At 43.7% G+C, this 15,496-nt stretch overlaps 1 protein-coding gene and 1 long non-coding RNA gene across 4 annotated transcripts in view; one reads left to right on the top strand and one right to left on the bottom strand.

Annotated features, from left to right (window-relative positions):
• The window catches only part of XYLT1 (xylosyltransferase 1), a 320,591-nt gene that overhangs the window by 288,859 nt on the left and 16,236 nt on the right, over window positions 1–15,496 (top strand). For all 3 annotated transcript variants that reach the window (XM_057486977.1, XM_057486976.1, XM_057486978.1), the window contains 2 exons: window positions 2,206–2,401; window positions 7,530–7,863. In XM_057486977.1, coding sequence (XP_057342960.1) covers window positions 2,206–2,401; window positions 7,530–7,863 — 530 coding nt within the window. The remainder of the gene's footprint in view (window positions 1–2,205; window positions 2,402–7,529; window positions 7,864–15,496) is intronic.
• Window positions 3,720–15,496, bottom strand: part of LOC130679130 (uncharacterized) — a 144,475-nt gene continuing 132,698 nt past the window's right edge. Inside the window, exon 3 of the long non-coding RNA XR_008992121.1 lies at window positions 3,720–5,844. This is a non-coding gene — a long non-coding RNA (uncharacterized LOC130679130). The remainder of the gene's footprint in view (window positions 5,845–15,496) is intronic.

Genomic DNA, 15,496 nt, shown 5'->3' on the forward strand with positions numbered 1-15,496 from the left:
GGAGAAGAGATAAGGGAATATTATGCCAGCCACAGACCTGAGAAGGTCCCTACAGATGCCTTTGCATTGTGGAATTTAATCAAAGAGGTTTTAGAACCTATAAAGCAGGTAGAGACCCTCCCACAAAAACCATCCAACTCTATAATGAAGTAAGAGACAAAAAGGAAGATGTTACAACCTTGATCGGGTGTTTCGTCTCCTCACCCATCTCCTCACTCGCTGACGCTGTCCTTTCCTTTGTGACCCACACCTTGGCTGGAGCTGGACTCCAGCAAATCATCTATTGCATTACTGCCCCATGACAGACGAGCCCAAATCAGTGTTTTGAGATGATAAGCATTTATAAATGACAAGTGTGTGAGTCAACTGGGCAGCTTCCCTGGTCTCAGCTGGCATCTCTCCTGTATCTGCAGCCAGTCACAGGTCAGGAGGGACACTCTGTTGTTGGCTGGGAGTTGTTAGTGGATCTAGGATGGTTTTGGGACACCTGGGGTGTCTCTGCTCCAAGTATCTCATCTCCAGGTAAGGAAGATGCAGGCTGGCCCAGGCATGATCTCATAGTGATAACTAAAGAGCAAGAGAGGCAGGTAGAAATGTGTGAGGCTTGTTGAGGCCCTGGCTTGGATTACACTCTGCCGGGTCATGTGGAGCAGAGCATGTCGACAGAAGAGGTTAAAAATGGACATTAATGCCAAGCACCACAAGACTTTTCCATGACTCCGTGCTGTCCACATTCGCCACTCACCACAAATGGTCATTTTGGTTTAAACTAAGTAAAATTTTAAATTCACTTTCTCCGTCACACCAGCCACATTTCAACTGCTCAGCTGTGGCAAGTGGCTGGTGGGCACTGCATCGGACAGCGCAAATGTAAAATGTGTCCATCATTGCAGGAAGGTCCACTGCACAGTCCAAGGGGAGGGCTTTGTGCTGCCAGAGCAGGTCTGTGTGAGCCGCGAAGGCCCAGGGAGCAGTCTGCAGACTGTGCAGGCTTTTCCCCTCCAAGCCCAGGAGACATCCCCATAACAAGGCAGTGATTTCAGGAGATGCGCAAACACAGGAAGGTGGCCTCCCTAACCATTGTAATTGGACATAAAGACTTAAACTCCAGATCGGGACCAGAAGGAAGGTAGGCTGAGGGGGGACAGTAATTTGTGGAATGCTGTTATTAAGGCACCACAAACACCCTCTAAGTGCTATGCAATTACACATTGCAGCAGCCGGCGGCTTTTTATTTTACAAGTAGGAAGGACAAAGAGCTGGGCTGTCCACAACCCTCCTCCTCTTTCTGCTTCTCCCTCCTCAGGGCCTCTCTGCTTAGCTTCCCTGTCTGTCTCCACCAGCAAGCATCAGAGATGTGTATCTTAAAACAAGCTGCCTATTTGTGTGTATGTGTATGTATGCATGTTTCAGGGATTGGCAGTAGTTTGTAGGGGTACTACCCAATGCTGTTGGTGAGGACAGTGAGAGCATAAATCAGTATAACCTTTCTGATAAAGTTGGACAGCAGACACAAAGAGCCCCTCAGAGACTAGAGAGATATTCAGAAACAATTTTTGCTTGAGGGTGTTTAATGCAGCATTGTTTAGAATGGGAAAAAAATAGAACCAGGTAAGCCCCTGATGATGGGGAATTTGCTGCATACAATATGGCCTTACCTCCAGGGGATAATGTATAGGCTCACCCAGAATTTGTGTTCTCAGAGGCTTTTCAATGACACATGATAATGCTGGGGCAGTGCTATGAAGCAAAAGCAGGATATAACTAGTATGTGTATTAGCCCAACTATGTGAGATCTGTGCAATTATATGTGTAGAAAATAAGGCTGAAAGGAAATACATCAGTGTAACATTGTACACAGTTGTCGCTTCCCTGTACCTGGCACCAGAGGGTCAATAAGTATCTGTGAATTGACGTCATCTGTGGGAAAAAGTATCAAAAGTAGTGATTTTTATTTTCTCTATTGTGCTTTTGTACAGTCAGTATATTTTGCATGTATAATCAGCCAGAAGACTGTCAACAGATACTGAGGTCACAGGTGCACTGCGGGTAGCTTTCAGAATGATGCAAAGGAACTTGGTGATAATGGTATAAAATGGGGCCCGTTTTAGGAACAAGACAGCATGATGGGTGGGGAGCTCCTTTGTGATCCTATGCACATTTGGCCTGAGCCTTGAGCCGGTGTGACCCTGTGTGTGTTTTCAGGTACTACCCAATGGGCCACCCGGCGTCTGTCCACCTCTACTTCCTTGCTGATCGCTTCCAGGGCTTTCTGATCAAGCATCATGCCACCAATCTGGCTGTGAGCAAACTCGAGACCCTGGAGACGTGGGTGATGCCAAAGAAAGTCTTCAAGATCGCGAGCCCACCCAGCGACTTCGGGCGGCTTCAGTTTTCCGAGGTAAGAGGCCTGACGCCGTCACATTCATTGCCTTTTGCCACGCCACCTGCTGGGTTCTGGTTCCATCTGACACTGGCAGTTGGAGATGGAGGAGGAGGAGATTTGGAGAGCCCCAAATGTGCCCTTACCTGGTGCCTAGAGAAGGTTCTCCAGCCACAGCACTGGAATCAGCATCTTAAACAGGGCAGGAGGAGAGGGACAGTGTGGGGTCAGTATCTGTGGACTGAACCAGTCAGTACCTTGGTCTGTTTTTTATAGTAGAATTTCTGTTCCTCTGAATTTTTCAACCTAGCCAATGACTCCTAAACCTATATTAGTGAAAGACCAGTAACAAACCAGCTTCCAAATGGAGTTAGTGGCATTCATCCCATTTTACAGAACTGAGGCCTATGGAGATCCAGTGATTTTCTAGGAAGTAGAAGAGCTCAAAACTGAACCCAAGTCTCTTGGACAACAATCCCTTGCTTAGTTGTGCTTTTGTCTCCCCAGTTCTTTGCACAGAGTTTACCTCAAATCAGTCACTGAATGAATGAGTGGGTCAGTGGATAGACAGACGGACTGGTGCACGGATGCATGGATGCAGGGAATGCTGTTTCCCTCTCGCCAGCACAGCATCAGCCAAAAGCTGATTGACTGTTTTGCCAGGGGAGATGGATTTACCCAGCACCACCCCCACCCCAGACCGGATCCGGCCTCTGTCTACTTCTCAGCCTCATCCAGTACCACTCTCCTCCCAGTTCACACTTCTTGTGTCTTTGTCAAACATGCCAAACTTGTTCCTACCCCAGATTTCGCACCTGCTGATCTTCCTGCCTAGATGCTTTCCCCAAGGATTTCTTTTTGCACAGCTAGCCTTTGCATGTGTGTGTCACTCTGCTCTAAATCCAGACAGTGTACCTTCAGATACACCTTCTCTACCCACATTTATGCCACAATGGCTACATTCTCTATCTGACACATCATTATTTTACTGTTTTCCTTGGCATTTGCCATCTAAAGCCATCTTGCTGACTTCTCTGGTCACTTGCTGACTGTCTTCAAGAGAGCTGGGACTGCATCTCTCGCTCACTGCTGCACCGCCTGCCATTGAAGAGCACATAGCGTCTGGAGGGGCTGGATAAGATTTCTGAATGAATGAGTACATGCACTTGGGTAGAGATGCTGGAGGAAGGGGAAGCATGGTCGAGCATGGTGAGGGTTGCCCACACAAAACTCCAGCACCTAATCTCTGCCCTCCCCACATCAGCAAGTAGCTCAAGAGGTGACTCATCCCTGGAGTTAATAATTCCCAAGAGTTTGGCTACTGGGCTAAGGATGAAAGGTCCAATTTTAGAATATGGGATATCTGGGGAGGCTGGGGAATGGGGTGGGGGCAAGTACCCACCTCCTGTGTTTTCCTGGCCAGTCCTTTCCCAGTGGCCATGGCCCTGCCCAGCCGACCTGTGCCCTACTGAATAAGCACCAAACAGGTGCGGGGGGAGCTCCTTGTTAAGCCACCATTTTCAGTTCACTCTCTGAATAAATTGGCTGGATTCAAGCTGCCATGGGAGCCCATGCCATAAATCACTGGCGTCAGGGGGCAATTAGACACTGCCCCAGTTGGATTCTGTGCTGGGGGCCCAAGTGGCCAGTTGAAGACATTAATGTCCCATTAAGGAGATGGATGACTGGTGCCCAGGCCCTCCCTGTTTATCAGCCTGCCGTGGGGCAATGGGGCACTCCTGCCAGGGACTGAATGATGTTGCCCACTCTCTACCTAGTGATTTGTGAGGGCTCCTCCTGTAGGTCTGGTACCCTTGGCGTGAGAACCACCAAAATCTCTGGCAGAGTAACAGCATGTGATGTGAGTGCCCCAAATCATGTAGTCTGGAATTTTTTTCTAATGTCTTAATTATTTTTAAGGCAGATGGTGTAAAACTGGACAAGAAAGAAGGGAAGGACTGCAGGGCTGCTTTGTGAGCTGTTGAGACTCCCCCTCATGCTGGCACAGCCCAGGGCAGGGGCCCAGCATTGTTGAGCAGCTCAGATTTCTTCATTGCATGGGAGTCCCAGGCTGGTGGCTTGCCAAAAAGATGGTCAGCTTGGTAGTCGCTGAGTGGCTGGATGTACTAGGTACAGGAGGGATGGTAATGAGCTAGACCCTTGTCATTGCAGTCAAATGAGGCAGCCAGCCAATGAGTGAGCAAGTAAATAAATAAAACATTTCAGCTAATGACAGGTATTGTAAATAAAACAAAACTTCCTTCATGTGATTGCTGAGGACTCAAGAGGTTGATGGGGACAGCTTTCGATGGAATGATTCATTTGGGGATGAGATGACTGTGGAGCAGAAACCTGTAAACGAGCCCACAGTCTCCAGGGGAATCTGGAGCTTTCTGAGCAGAAAGAAGAGTGTGTGCAAAGGCCCTGAGGCTCCAGGAAGGAGTTGGGCCTGCTCAAGGAACATCAAGGCCAGTGTGGTGAGAGCACAGTGAGTGAGAGGAGAGTGGAGGGAGGGAGGTTTCAGGGGGAGGGGGCAGTTCAGCAGGGGTCTCAAAGGCCCTGGAAAAAAGTTCAGATTATATTTTAAATGCAGTGGGAACCTTTGATAGATATGAAGGTGAGGAGCTGTATGTTAAGCTTGAGCTTGAACATGTACTTAAATTTGAGTAACTGATCATTTTTAGTGAATGATCATTTTAGGCTTTCACAGTGAGTGTGATCAGGAAGGCCACAGAGGATGTGACAGCAATGAGGCTCCATCTCAGGCAGTGGTGCCTCTAAGCAGGGAAGGCTTCCAAGCAGAGGGGACACATGCCTGAGATCTAGATGACAAGTAGCATGGCCAGCAGGAGAGTGGGGAATGAACGAAGATTGTTCCAAGGACAGAAATGAATGAGAGATCAGTGGCAAAAGAGAGCCCTTCTCACAGAGGTGCTGAGAGTAATGCAGGGTGGCCTGCGGCTGAGTGTGGAGGGAGGGGAACAAGGTGAGGCTGGATCTGGACCAGAAAGGACCGGATGTCGCCGGATGGGGTGAGAGACCAGACTCAAGAACAATGAGCTGAAAAGGGTTGCCCATGGGGAAGTAACAGGATCAAGTTTCTTTAGAAAAACCTCTAAGACTTTAAGGCTTGGCTTGAATCCTGGACACTCATTCATTTATTTCTTCAAAAAATTAATATTGTTTTCATTCCTGCTGTGTCCAGCCACTGCTAGGCACCAGGGATCCTCAGGCAGGGCTGACCCACAGCTCCTCCTGCTGATCCCCAGGGTGGCAGAAAATGCCAAGACTTCACAAGTCTGGGAGGGTGAGCTGCCCGTGCAGAAATGTCACAGTGATTGCTGCCAGTGCTCCACTTAGGACAGCTCCTCGAGCCCAATGTTCAGGCTGTGGTCCAAAGATGGAAACCTGAGGCAGGAAGCAAGCTGTGGGCCTGTGAATGTGCAGGGTAATAGTCCTTCCTGGTGGGAAGAAGGATGAATGAATAAGAGGCAATTTAGGGAAGAGTAGATAAGAGCACATCTGGGGGCTGGCTCCCTGGGTCCTCGTGCTGGGTCCGCCCCTCCCTGGCCATCGAACTTATCTAACTGCTCTGAGCCCAGTTTCCTCATCTGTCAAATGGGGATAATGGCAAGGATCACCCCTTCTTGGAGGTGGGAGTGTTAAACAAATTGACGCATCCAAGTGCTTAGCCTGCATGGCACACTGTAAGCTCTCAGTACTTAAGAGCCACAGTGCTCTGTGTCCTGGGTGAAGAGTAGACACAGGAACTCGAATCAAGAACAAGGAGAACATAAACCAGCTCCTGTTTGCGCTGCACGTGTGGGATCACTCAGGGTGCATATATATACCCACACCTGCACCCCGACCTGCACGCACACGTCAGAGATGCTGGTCATGAAAAGACCACAGCAGCAGTAACCAGCCTTAGAGTGTGCTCATTATCTGCTACTAACATGCCCACGTGCTCTGTCTTCAAAAGCACCAAATTAAACCTCCGGAGAAGCAGAAGACACCTCTTTTTTTTTTCTTTTTCTTTTTTATTGAAACATATTTGATATACAATATTATATTGGTTTTAGGTGTACAACCTAGTGATATGACTCTTACAGACATTACTCGGTGCCCCCCATGGTAAGTGTAGTGAGCATCTGTCAACATAAAAAGATATTACAATATGATTAACTATATTCCCTGTGCTGTGCATTCATCCCCGTGACTAATTTATCTTATAATTGGGAGTTTGTAACTATCCCTTTTACCTATTTTGCTGGTCCCTCCACAGTTGATTTAGAATGGTAACAAAGCTTTGTCTTGGGGATCTACAGTTATTCATTTTTCTATCAAGTCATTCACTCGTTCATTCCACAGATATTCATTGAGCACCTATTGTGTGCTAAGCACCAAGACAGAGCAGTGAACCAAGCCACAGAGATGTTAGCCATGAGAGGACATTTCTCACAGTCTTTCTGGCTGCTGGGTGGAGTGTAAATTGCAGGCAGCAAGAGTGGAAGGAGGGAAGCCCAAGAGCAGATGCTTGGGAGTCAGAGCCACACACACAGCTGGCTGACAGGAAGGGTGGATTGGTGAACCACCCCCATCCCTGAGGTCCAGCTCAGGTAGTGGGAGGGAGGCCAAAGTTGTCTCTTCCTAGGAAAGCCATTCAAACTCTTGCGAATGATGGGCTGTGCTGAAGGACACTCCTTTTCCTGGCTTACGATAGCGGAGCTCCTGAACCGGAGTCTGTTCTTGCTCAGAATGATTACACTAAACGGAGGTGCCTGATCTAGAAAACCAAGGACCACAGTGGAAACCAGCTGTACCTGTTGAGCAGCCTGGTGTGTGTTTCCTTAGAATAGCCTGCAAGCGGGCATTCACCTTTCAGTGCACTTTTTTTTTCCCCCAAATACCCATCATGTACCAGGTACCAAGGCCCTTGGTTTAGTGAGTGGACCACAGGCCTTGTAATCTTGCAGACTAGGTCCAAATGCTTGGGACCTAGCTTACTGCCTGTGCAACATTGAGCAGATATCTTAATTGGAGCCTCAGTGTCCTCATCTTGAAACTGGGTATATGAAGTCCAGTAAGCAGGCTCCAGCACTGTAGTCCAGGCCCTGTGATTTCATTACTCACTTCCCTGTTTCAGGTTGGCACTGACTGGGATGCTAAGGAGAGGCTCTTCCGCAACTTTGGGGGTCTCCTGGGGCCCATGGACGAGCCAGTAGGCATGCAGAAATGGGGGAAGGGCCCCAACGTGACTGTGACCGTCATCTGGGTGGATCCCATCAACATCATCGCAGCCACGTACGACATCTTGATTGAATCCACTGCCGAATTCACCCACTACAAGCCCCCTTTGAACTTGCCCCTGAGACCTGGGGTCTGGACAGTGAAAATTCTCCACCACTGGGTGCCAGTTGCAGAGACCAAATTCCTCGTTGCCCCTCTGACCTTCTCCAACAGGCAGCCCATCAAACCAGGTGAGTGTTCCCCGTGTCTCAGGGAGGAAATACCCCTCCCCAGGGGCCTCTCAGGTCCTTTGCCTGCGCAGGTGTTGGGCACTGGGGCTGCCTTGGAGAACAGGCTCTCTACTTTTGGTATCTTTTCCTGTTTATCTGCCATAGAGGACCATCTAACTTTCTACCTGTGCACCGGGGTGGTGATGTCATCTCTCTGTTTTAGATACCTGCTCATTAGATGCTCTCCCTTTGAACTTTCAGAAGGCCCTGCTCATTTTTACAATAAGAGGGGAAATGAACCCAGGCAGGTAGTGGGTTTCAGCAAATCTTGTTCACTGTTTAAAAAATAATGAGTAAAACAGGAAATTCTGTTTATCAAAAAGAGGATACACTCAGTGAAAAGATATACCATATACTAGTGGAAAATATTTGCTGCACATAAAAAAAGGACTCATTTCAATATATATAAAGAAATCCCATAAATCAGAGCAAACTACAAGTCACAGGCCATATACAGCCCACTCCCTGTTTGGGGTTTTTTTTTTTTTATTAAAGTATCATTAATATACAATCTTATGTTGGTTTCAAATGTACATCACAGTGGTTCACCAGGACCTGTGATCAATTTATATTATGATTGCCACTTATTGTGCCCCTTATCCCCTTTCTCCTTCCTACCCTACCCCACACCCGCCCCCAACCCCTTAGTAACTACTAGTCACTTTATAGTGTCTCTGCATCTACTGCTGTTTTGTTCCTTCTGTTTTGCTTTGTTTTGATATTCCACAAATAAGTGAAATCAAGATATTTGTCTTTCTCTGCCTGGCTTATTTCATTGAGCATAATACCCTCTAGATCCATCCATGCTGTAGCAAATGAAAGGATTTATTTTCTTTTTATGGCTGAATAATATTCTGCTGTGTGTATGTACCACATCTTCTTTATCCATTCATCTATTGATGGACACTTAGGTTGCTTCCAAATCTTGGCTATTGTAAATAATGTGGCAGTAAACATAGGGGTGCATATGTCTTTTCAAATCAGGTATTTTGTTTTCTTCAGGTAAATTCCTAGGAGTGGAATTTCTGGGTCAAATGATATTTCTTACTTTAGTTTTTGAGGAACCTCCATACTGCTTTCTACAACAGCTGCACCAATTTACATTCCCACCTACAGTGTAGGAGGGTTCCAGTGTCCCCACATTCTTGCCAGTATTTGTTGTTTCTTGTCTTTTGAACTGGTGTGAGGTGATATCTCATTGTGGTTTTAATTTGCATTTCCCTAATGATTAGCAATGTGGAGCATCTTTTCGTGTGCCTGTTGGCCATTTGTATTTCTTCTTTGGAGAAGTGTCTGTTCAGGTCCTCTGCGCATTTGTTAATTAGATTATTTGTTTTTTGGGTGTTGAGGTGTATGAGTTCTCTACTTATTTTGGATGTTAACCCCTTATCAGATGAGTCATTTATGAATATATTCTCCCATACTGTAGGAGGCCTTTTTGTCCTACTGATGATGTCCTTTGCTGTACAGAAGTGTTTTAGTTTGACATAGTCTCACTTGTTCATTTTTTACTTTGTTTCCCCTGCCCAAAGAGATGTGTCCAGGAAAAAATTTCTTTTATTTATATTCAAGAGATTTTTGCCTATGTTTCTTCCTAAGAGTTTTATGGTTTCATGACTTACATTCAGGTCTTTGATCCATTTCAAGTTTACTTTTGTGTATGGGGTTAGACAGTGATCCAGTTTCATTCTTGTACATATAGTTGTCCAGTTTTGCCAACACCAGTTGTTGAAGAGGTTGTCATTTCTCCATTGTATATTCATGGCTCCTTTATCATATATTAATTGGTGATATATGGGTGGGTTTATATCTAGGCTATCTATTCTGTTCCATTGGTCTATCAGTCTGTTCTTGTGCTAGCACCAAATTGTTTTGATGGCTGTAGCTTTGTAATAGAGCTTGAAACAGGGAACATAATCTCTCAGCTTTGTTCTTCTCTCTCAGGATTACTTTCACTATTCAGGGTATTTTGTGGTTCCACATGAATTTTAGAACTATTTGTTCTAGGTCTTTGAAGATCACTGTTGGTATTTTGATAGCAATTGCATTGAATCTGTAGATTGCTTTAAGCAGAATGGCCATTTTGACAATATGAATTCTTCCTATCCATGAGTATAGGATAGATTTCCATTTATTGGTGTCTTTAATTTCTCTCTTGAGTGTCCTATCGTTTTCAGAGTGTAGGGCTTTCACCTCCTTGATTAGGTTTATTCCTAGGTGTTTCATTTTTTGATGCAATTGTAAATGGAATTGTTTTCCTGGTTGCTCTTTCTGCTAGTTTGTTATTAGTATATAGGAATACAACAGATTTCTGTGTGTTAATTTTGTGTCCTGCAACTTTGCTGAATTCAGTTATTAGTCCTAATAGTTTTTTGGTGGAGTCTTTAGGGTTTTCTATGTGTAATATCATGTTGTCTGCAAACAGTGACAGTTTAACTTCTTCTCACCAGTTTGGGGATGCCTTTTATCTCTGTTTTGTCTGATTGCTCTGGCTAGGACCTCTAGTACCATGTTGAATAAAATGATGAGAGTGGGCCTCCTTGTCTTGTTCCTGATCTTAGAGGAAAAGCTTTCAGCTTTTTGCTATTAAGTATGATATTGGCTGTCAGTTTGTCATATATGGCCTTAATTATGTTGATACATAATTTTCAATTTTGTTTATATCAATTTTGTTGAGAATTTTTATCATGAATGGATGTTGAATTTTGTCAAATGCTTTTTCAGCACTTATTGTGATGATCATATGGTTTTTATCCTTTTTGTTAATGTGATATATGATATTGATTGATTTAAGAATATTGTACCATCCTTGCATCCCTGGATTAAATCCCACTTCATCATGATGGATGATCTTTTTGATGTAATTTTAAATTTGGTTTGCTAATATTTTGTTGAGGATTTTTCTATCTATATTCTTCAGGGATATTGGTCTGTAATTTTCTTTTTTGTAGTGTCTTTGTCTGGCTTTGGCATTAGAGTGGTGGTGGCCTCATAGAATGAGTTTGGAAATATTCCCTCTTCTACTTTTTTGAATACTTTAAAAAGGATGGGTATTAGCTCTTTGTCAAATGTTTGGTTGAATTTGGCTATGATGCCATCTGGACCTGGCCTTTTGTTTATTGGGAGTTTTTTTATTATCAGTTTGATTTCCTTGCTGGTAATTAGTCTGTTCAGATTTTCTGTTTCTTCCTGGATCAGTCTTGAAAGGTTGTATTTTTCTAGGAAGTTGTCCATTTCTTCTAAGTTTTCCAATTTATTGCCATATAATTTTTCATAGTCTCTAATAATTATTTGTATTTCTCTTATATCTGTGATTATTCCTTCTTCATTTCTGATTCTGTTTATGTGTGTATACTCTTTTTTCTTGGCAAGACTGGGTGTTTATCTATTATGTTTATTTTGTCAAAGAAGAAGCTCCTGGTTTCAATGATTTTTTTTCTATTATTCTCTGTTTCTTTTATTTCCACTCTCACCTTTATTATGTCCTTCATTCTACTAACTTTGGGCTTCATTTAAATGTTCTTCCTTTTCTAGTTTCTTTAATTGTGATTTTAGACTCTTTATTTGGGATTGTTCTTGTTTCTTGATGTAAGCCTGTATTGCTATGTACTTTCCTCTTAGAACTGCCTTTGCCATGTCCCACAGATTTTTGGGCTGTTTTGTTTCTGTTTTCATTTGTCTCCATGTATTGCTTGATGTCTGTTTTAATTTGTTCATTGTTCAATTGATTATTTAGAAGCCTTTTGTTTAGCCTCCATGTGTTTGTAGGCTTTTTTGTTTTCTTTGTGTAATTTATTTCTAGCTTCATACCACTGTGGTCTGAGAAGCTGCTTGATACAATTTCAATCTTTTTGAATTTATGGAGGCTCTTGTGTCCTAAAATGTGATCTATTCTGGAGAACATTCCATGTACATTTGAGAAAAATGTGCATCCTGCTGCTTTTGGGTGGAGTGTTCTGTAGATGTCTATTAAGTCCATCTGGTCTAATGTATTGTTCAGTGTCCCACATCAGCAATCTAATGTATTGTTTCCTTATTTATTTTCTGTCTGGTTCATCTGTCTATTGATGTGAGTGGTGTGTTAAAGTCTACTAAGATGAATGTGTTGAAATCTATTTCCCCCTTAAATTCTGTTAGTATTTGTTTTACATATTTAGGTGCTCCTATGTTGGGTGCATAGATATTTTTAATGGTTATAACCTCTTGTTAGACTGTTCCCTTTATCATTATGTAATGCCCTTCTTTATCTCTTGTGACTTTCTTTGTTTTGAAATCTATTTTGTCTGATATAAGTACTGCTAATCCTGCTTTTTTCTCCCTATCATTTGCATGGAATATCTTTTTCCATCCCTTCGTTTTCACTCATGTATGTCTTTGGCTCTGAAATGAGTCTCTTATAGGCAGCATATATATGGGTCTTGTTTCTTCCTCCATTCTGCCACTCTGTCTTCTGATTGGTGCATTCAGTCCATTGACATTTAAGGTGATTCTTGATGGCTATGTAATTATTGCCATTTTATTAACTGTTTTCCGGCTGTTTTTTTATAGCTTCTCTTTGTTCCTTTCTTGCTCTCTTATACTCTTTTCTTGTTATTAGTGGTTTTCTTTAGTGTTGTAATTGGATTTTTCTTTTTTTATTTTATTTTTTGTGTGTATTTATTGTAGGCTTTAGTTTTGTGGTTACCAAAGACTCAAGGATAGCTTCCTTACTATGTAACAATCTATCTTAAATTGCTGATTACTCTGTTTCAAACACAATCTAAAGGTACTTTTTTCTTTCTCCTTTCTTCTCCACGTTTTTTGTATTAGATGTCATAATCTGCACTTTTTGTGTAACACTTGACTGCTTTTGTGTATTGTTCATTTTGCTTCTTTTATTTTAATTTTGTACTTGCTTGGTAATTAGTTGGTCTACTACCTTTACTGTGGGTTTATTTTCACTGGTGGAAGCTATTTGGCCTTAGGGACATTTCCATTTACAGCAGTCCCTTTAACATATACTATAAGGCTGGCTTAGTAGTGGTGAATTCCTTCAACTTTTGTTTATCTGGAAGTTATTTAATCCCTGCTTCAAATTTAAATGATAATCTTGCCAGGTAGATGATTCTTGGTTGGAGGTCCTTCTGTTTCAGTACATTAAACATTTCATGCCACTCCCTTCGAGCCTGTAAGAGTTTCTGCAGAGAAGTCTGCTGGTAGCCTGATGGGATTTCCTTTATAAGTAATCTTTTTCTCTCTCTGGCTGCTTTCAACACTCTCTCCTTATCCTTGATCTTTGCCATTTTAATTATTATATGTCTTGGTGTTGTTTTCCTGGGTTTTCTTTTGTTAGAAGCTCTCTGCACTTCTATGACCTGAGTATCTATTTCCTTCCCCAAACTAGGGAAGTTTTCAATAACTGTTTCCTCAAGGAGACTTTCTATTCCTCTGTCTCTTCTTCTGGTACCCCTATTATGCAAATATTTTTTCTTTTGTATTGGTCACATAGCTCTTACCATTCTTTCATTCCTAGAGATCCATTTTTATCTCTGTCCCTCAGCTTCATTGTTTTCCTGTTCTCCAATTTTCATCTAATTCACTATCTCCTCTACCTGCACTTACCTACTTTTAAATACCTCCATTGTATGTTTCATTTCAGATACTGTATTCTTCAGCTCTGAGTGGCTCTTTTTCAGATCTTCTTTCACTTTCTTAAAGTCTTCCCTGAGGTCTTGAATACTTTTCTGTAAATCTGTGAGCATGTTTATGACTTTCACTTTGAAATCTTTATGAAGAAGATTGCAGATCTCCATTTCATTTAGCCTTCTTTCTGGTGTCTTGTCCTATAGTTTCATTTGGAGTATTCCTCTGCCTCCTCATTTTATCAGGGTTTCTGTGTTTCTTCTTTTGTATTAGATGGATCTGCTATGCTTTCTGGCCTATAGAGTAATAGCTTTATACAGAAGGTGTCCTCTGGTGCCCAGAAGCTCAAGACTCTTTACTGTGTAGCACCTGGTTCTGTTTTGTGGGGGCCCCATCCTTTGACACACAGTGGGTGGGGCATCTTTCTGTCTATGCTGAGTTTGCTTCAGCTGCCAACTTTGTGATCAGCTCAGGAGTCTCTGTGGAGCTCACTGTGGGCAGGGCCTCCCCTCTGCCTGGCCTGCACAATGATGGGGCTATAGGGATAATGGAGTGGACAGGCTGATGTGCAGCTCTGCCTGGGCTGGGTATGCAACACTGGGCTTGGACACCCACAGGGAGGAAGGAGCTCTTGGGGCTGGCTCCTGCAGGCATTTTCCTGCTAGGCTGAAACAGAGCCAAGGAAGCTGGGAGAGTCTCCCCTGCCCACCAGGCAGCAAAGTCTGACACTGCTGCTGGACCTAATTGGTTGGCTCCCAGCAGCACATTCAGGGAGGAGCCTTGGGGCTGTGTTGCCAGCAAGGGGAATGGAGCATGTGGGGCTCCCAAGGATTACATATCTGTTGGGCCAAGGAAGGGCTGGGGAGGTATCCTCCACCTTCCCTTCCTCCTGAGGAGAGAGTTCTGTCCAACCCTTGCCCCTCTGGTACTGTCTCACTGGTGGCAAGTCATACTGCCACCTCTGCTTTGGGTCTCAGGACTGGCAGAGCATTCCCATTCTCCACAATAGCCAGAGTCCTAGCCTCCCAGGGTGTTCCACCTGTCCCTGGTGTCCAGCCCCACTGATCACCAGAACCCAGTCTAATGTGGGCTCATGATCCTGGAGCAGATCTCCAGGGCCAGGTGTGCAGCACTCCTGGGCTCCTATCCCCTCCCCGCTCTGTTCCTCTTTCTCCCACCTGTAGGCTGGGGTGCAGGGAGGTCTTGGGTCCCACTCGATCTCAGTTTTGCTACTTTACCCTTTTCTTTGGGGGCTTCTCTTCCTCAGGTGTAGGTGATCTGTTCTGAAGTCTTCAGATCGTTTTCAGGTTTAGTTGTATTTGCTGTAATTTTTTCTTTTATGTGTCTTTGGAAGGAGGTTTCTGCTTTGCCTTCCTACTCCACCATCTTTTTCCAGAAGTCTGCCCCCACTCCATTTTTGTAAATAAAGATTTATGGGAACACAGTCATTTACATACTGACTGGTTGCTTTGGGACTACAATGGCAGCGTTGAGAAGTTACAACAGAGACTGCATGGCCCACAAAGCCAAAAATACTATGTGGCTGTGTATAGAAAAAGATTGCCAATAAAAGAGAGAAAAAAAAAGAAGAAGAAGAGCAGAACCATAAATGGCCCACATACACATAAAAAAGTGATTAGCCTCATTTATAATGAGGAAGATGCAAATTAAAAGCAAAAAGAAACTCCATGTCATACCTACCTTGTTGGGAAATGTTTGAAGATTAAGCAGTATTATCTGGCGGTCAGCTTGGAGAATAATGACCATTCATCTGGCCGCAGTAGCAGTGGTAGTTGGTGAGAGGGTAAAGTGATAACATGAGTTTGGAAAATGGTTTAGCATTTCCTAGCAAAGCCAGACATACACACACCCTACTGCACAGAAATTCCACCCCTGGGTCTGTGCCTTACAGACTTGTACAGAAGTATGGCAGAATTGTTCATTATAGCACCAAACCAGAAGCAATCCAAGT

Source organism: Manis pentadactyla, chromosome 10, assembly GCF_030020395.1.
Source record: "Manis pentadactyla isolate mManPen7 chromosome 10, mManPen7.hap1, whole genome shotgun sequence".
Lineage (NCBI taxonomy): Eukaryota > Metazoa > Chordata > Mammalia > Pholidota > Manidae > Manis > Manis pentadactyla.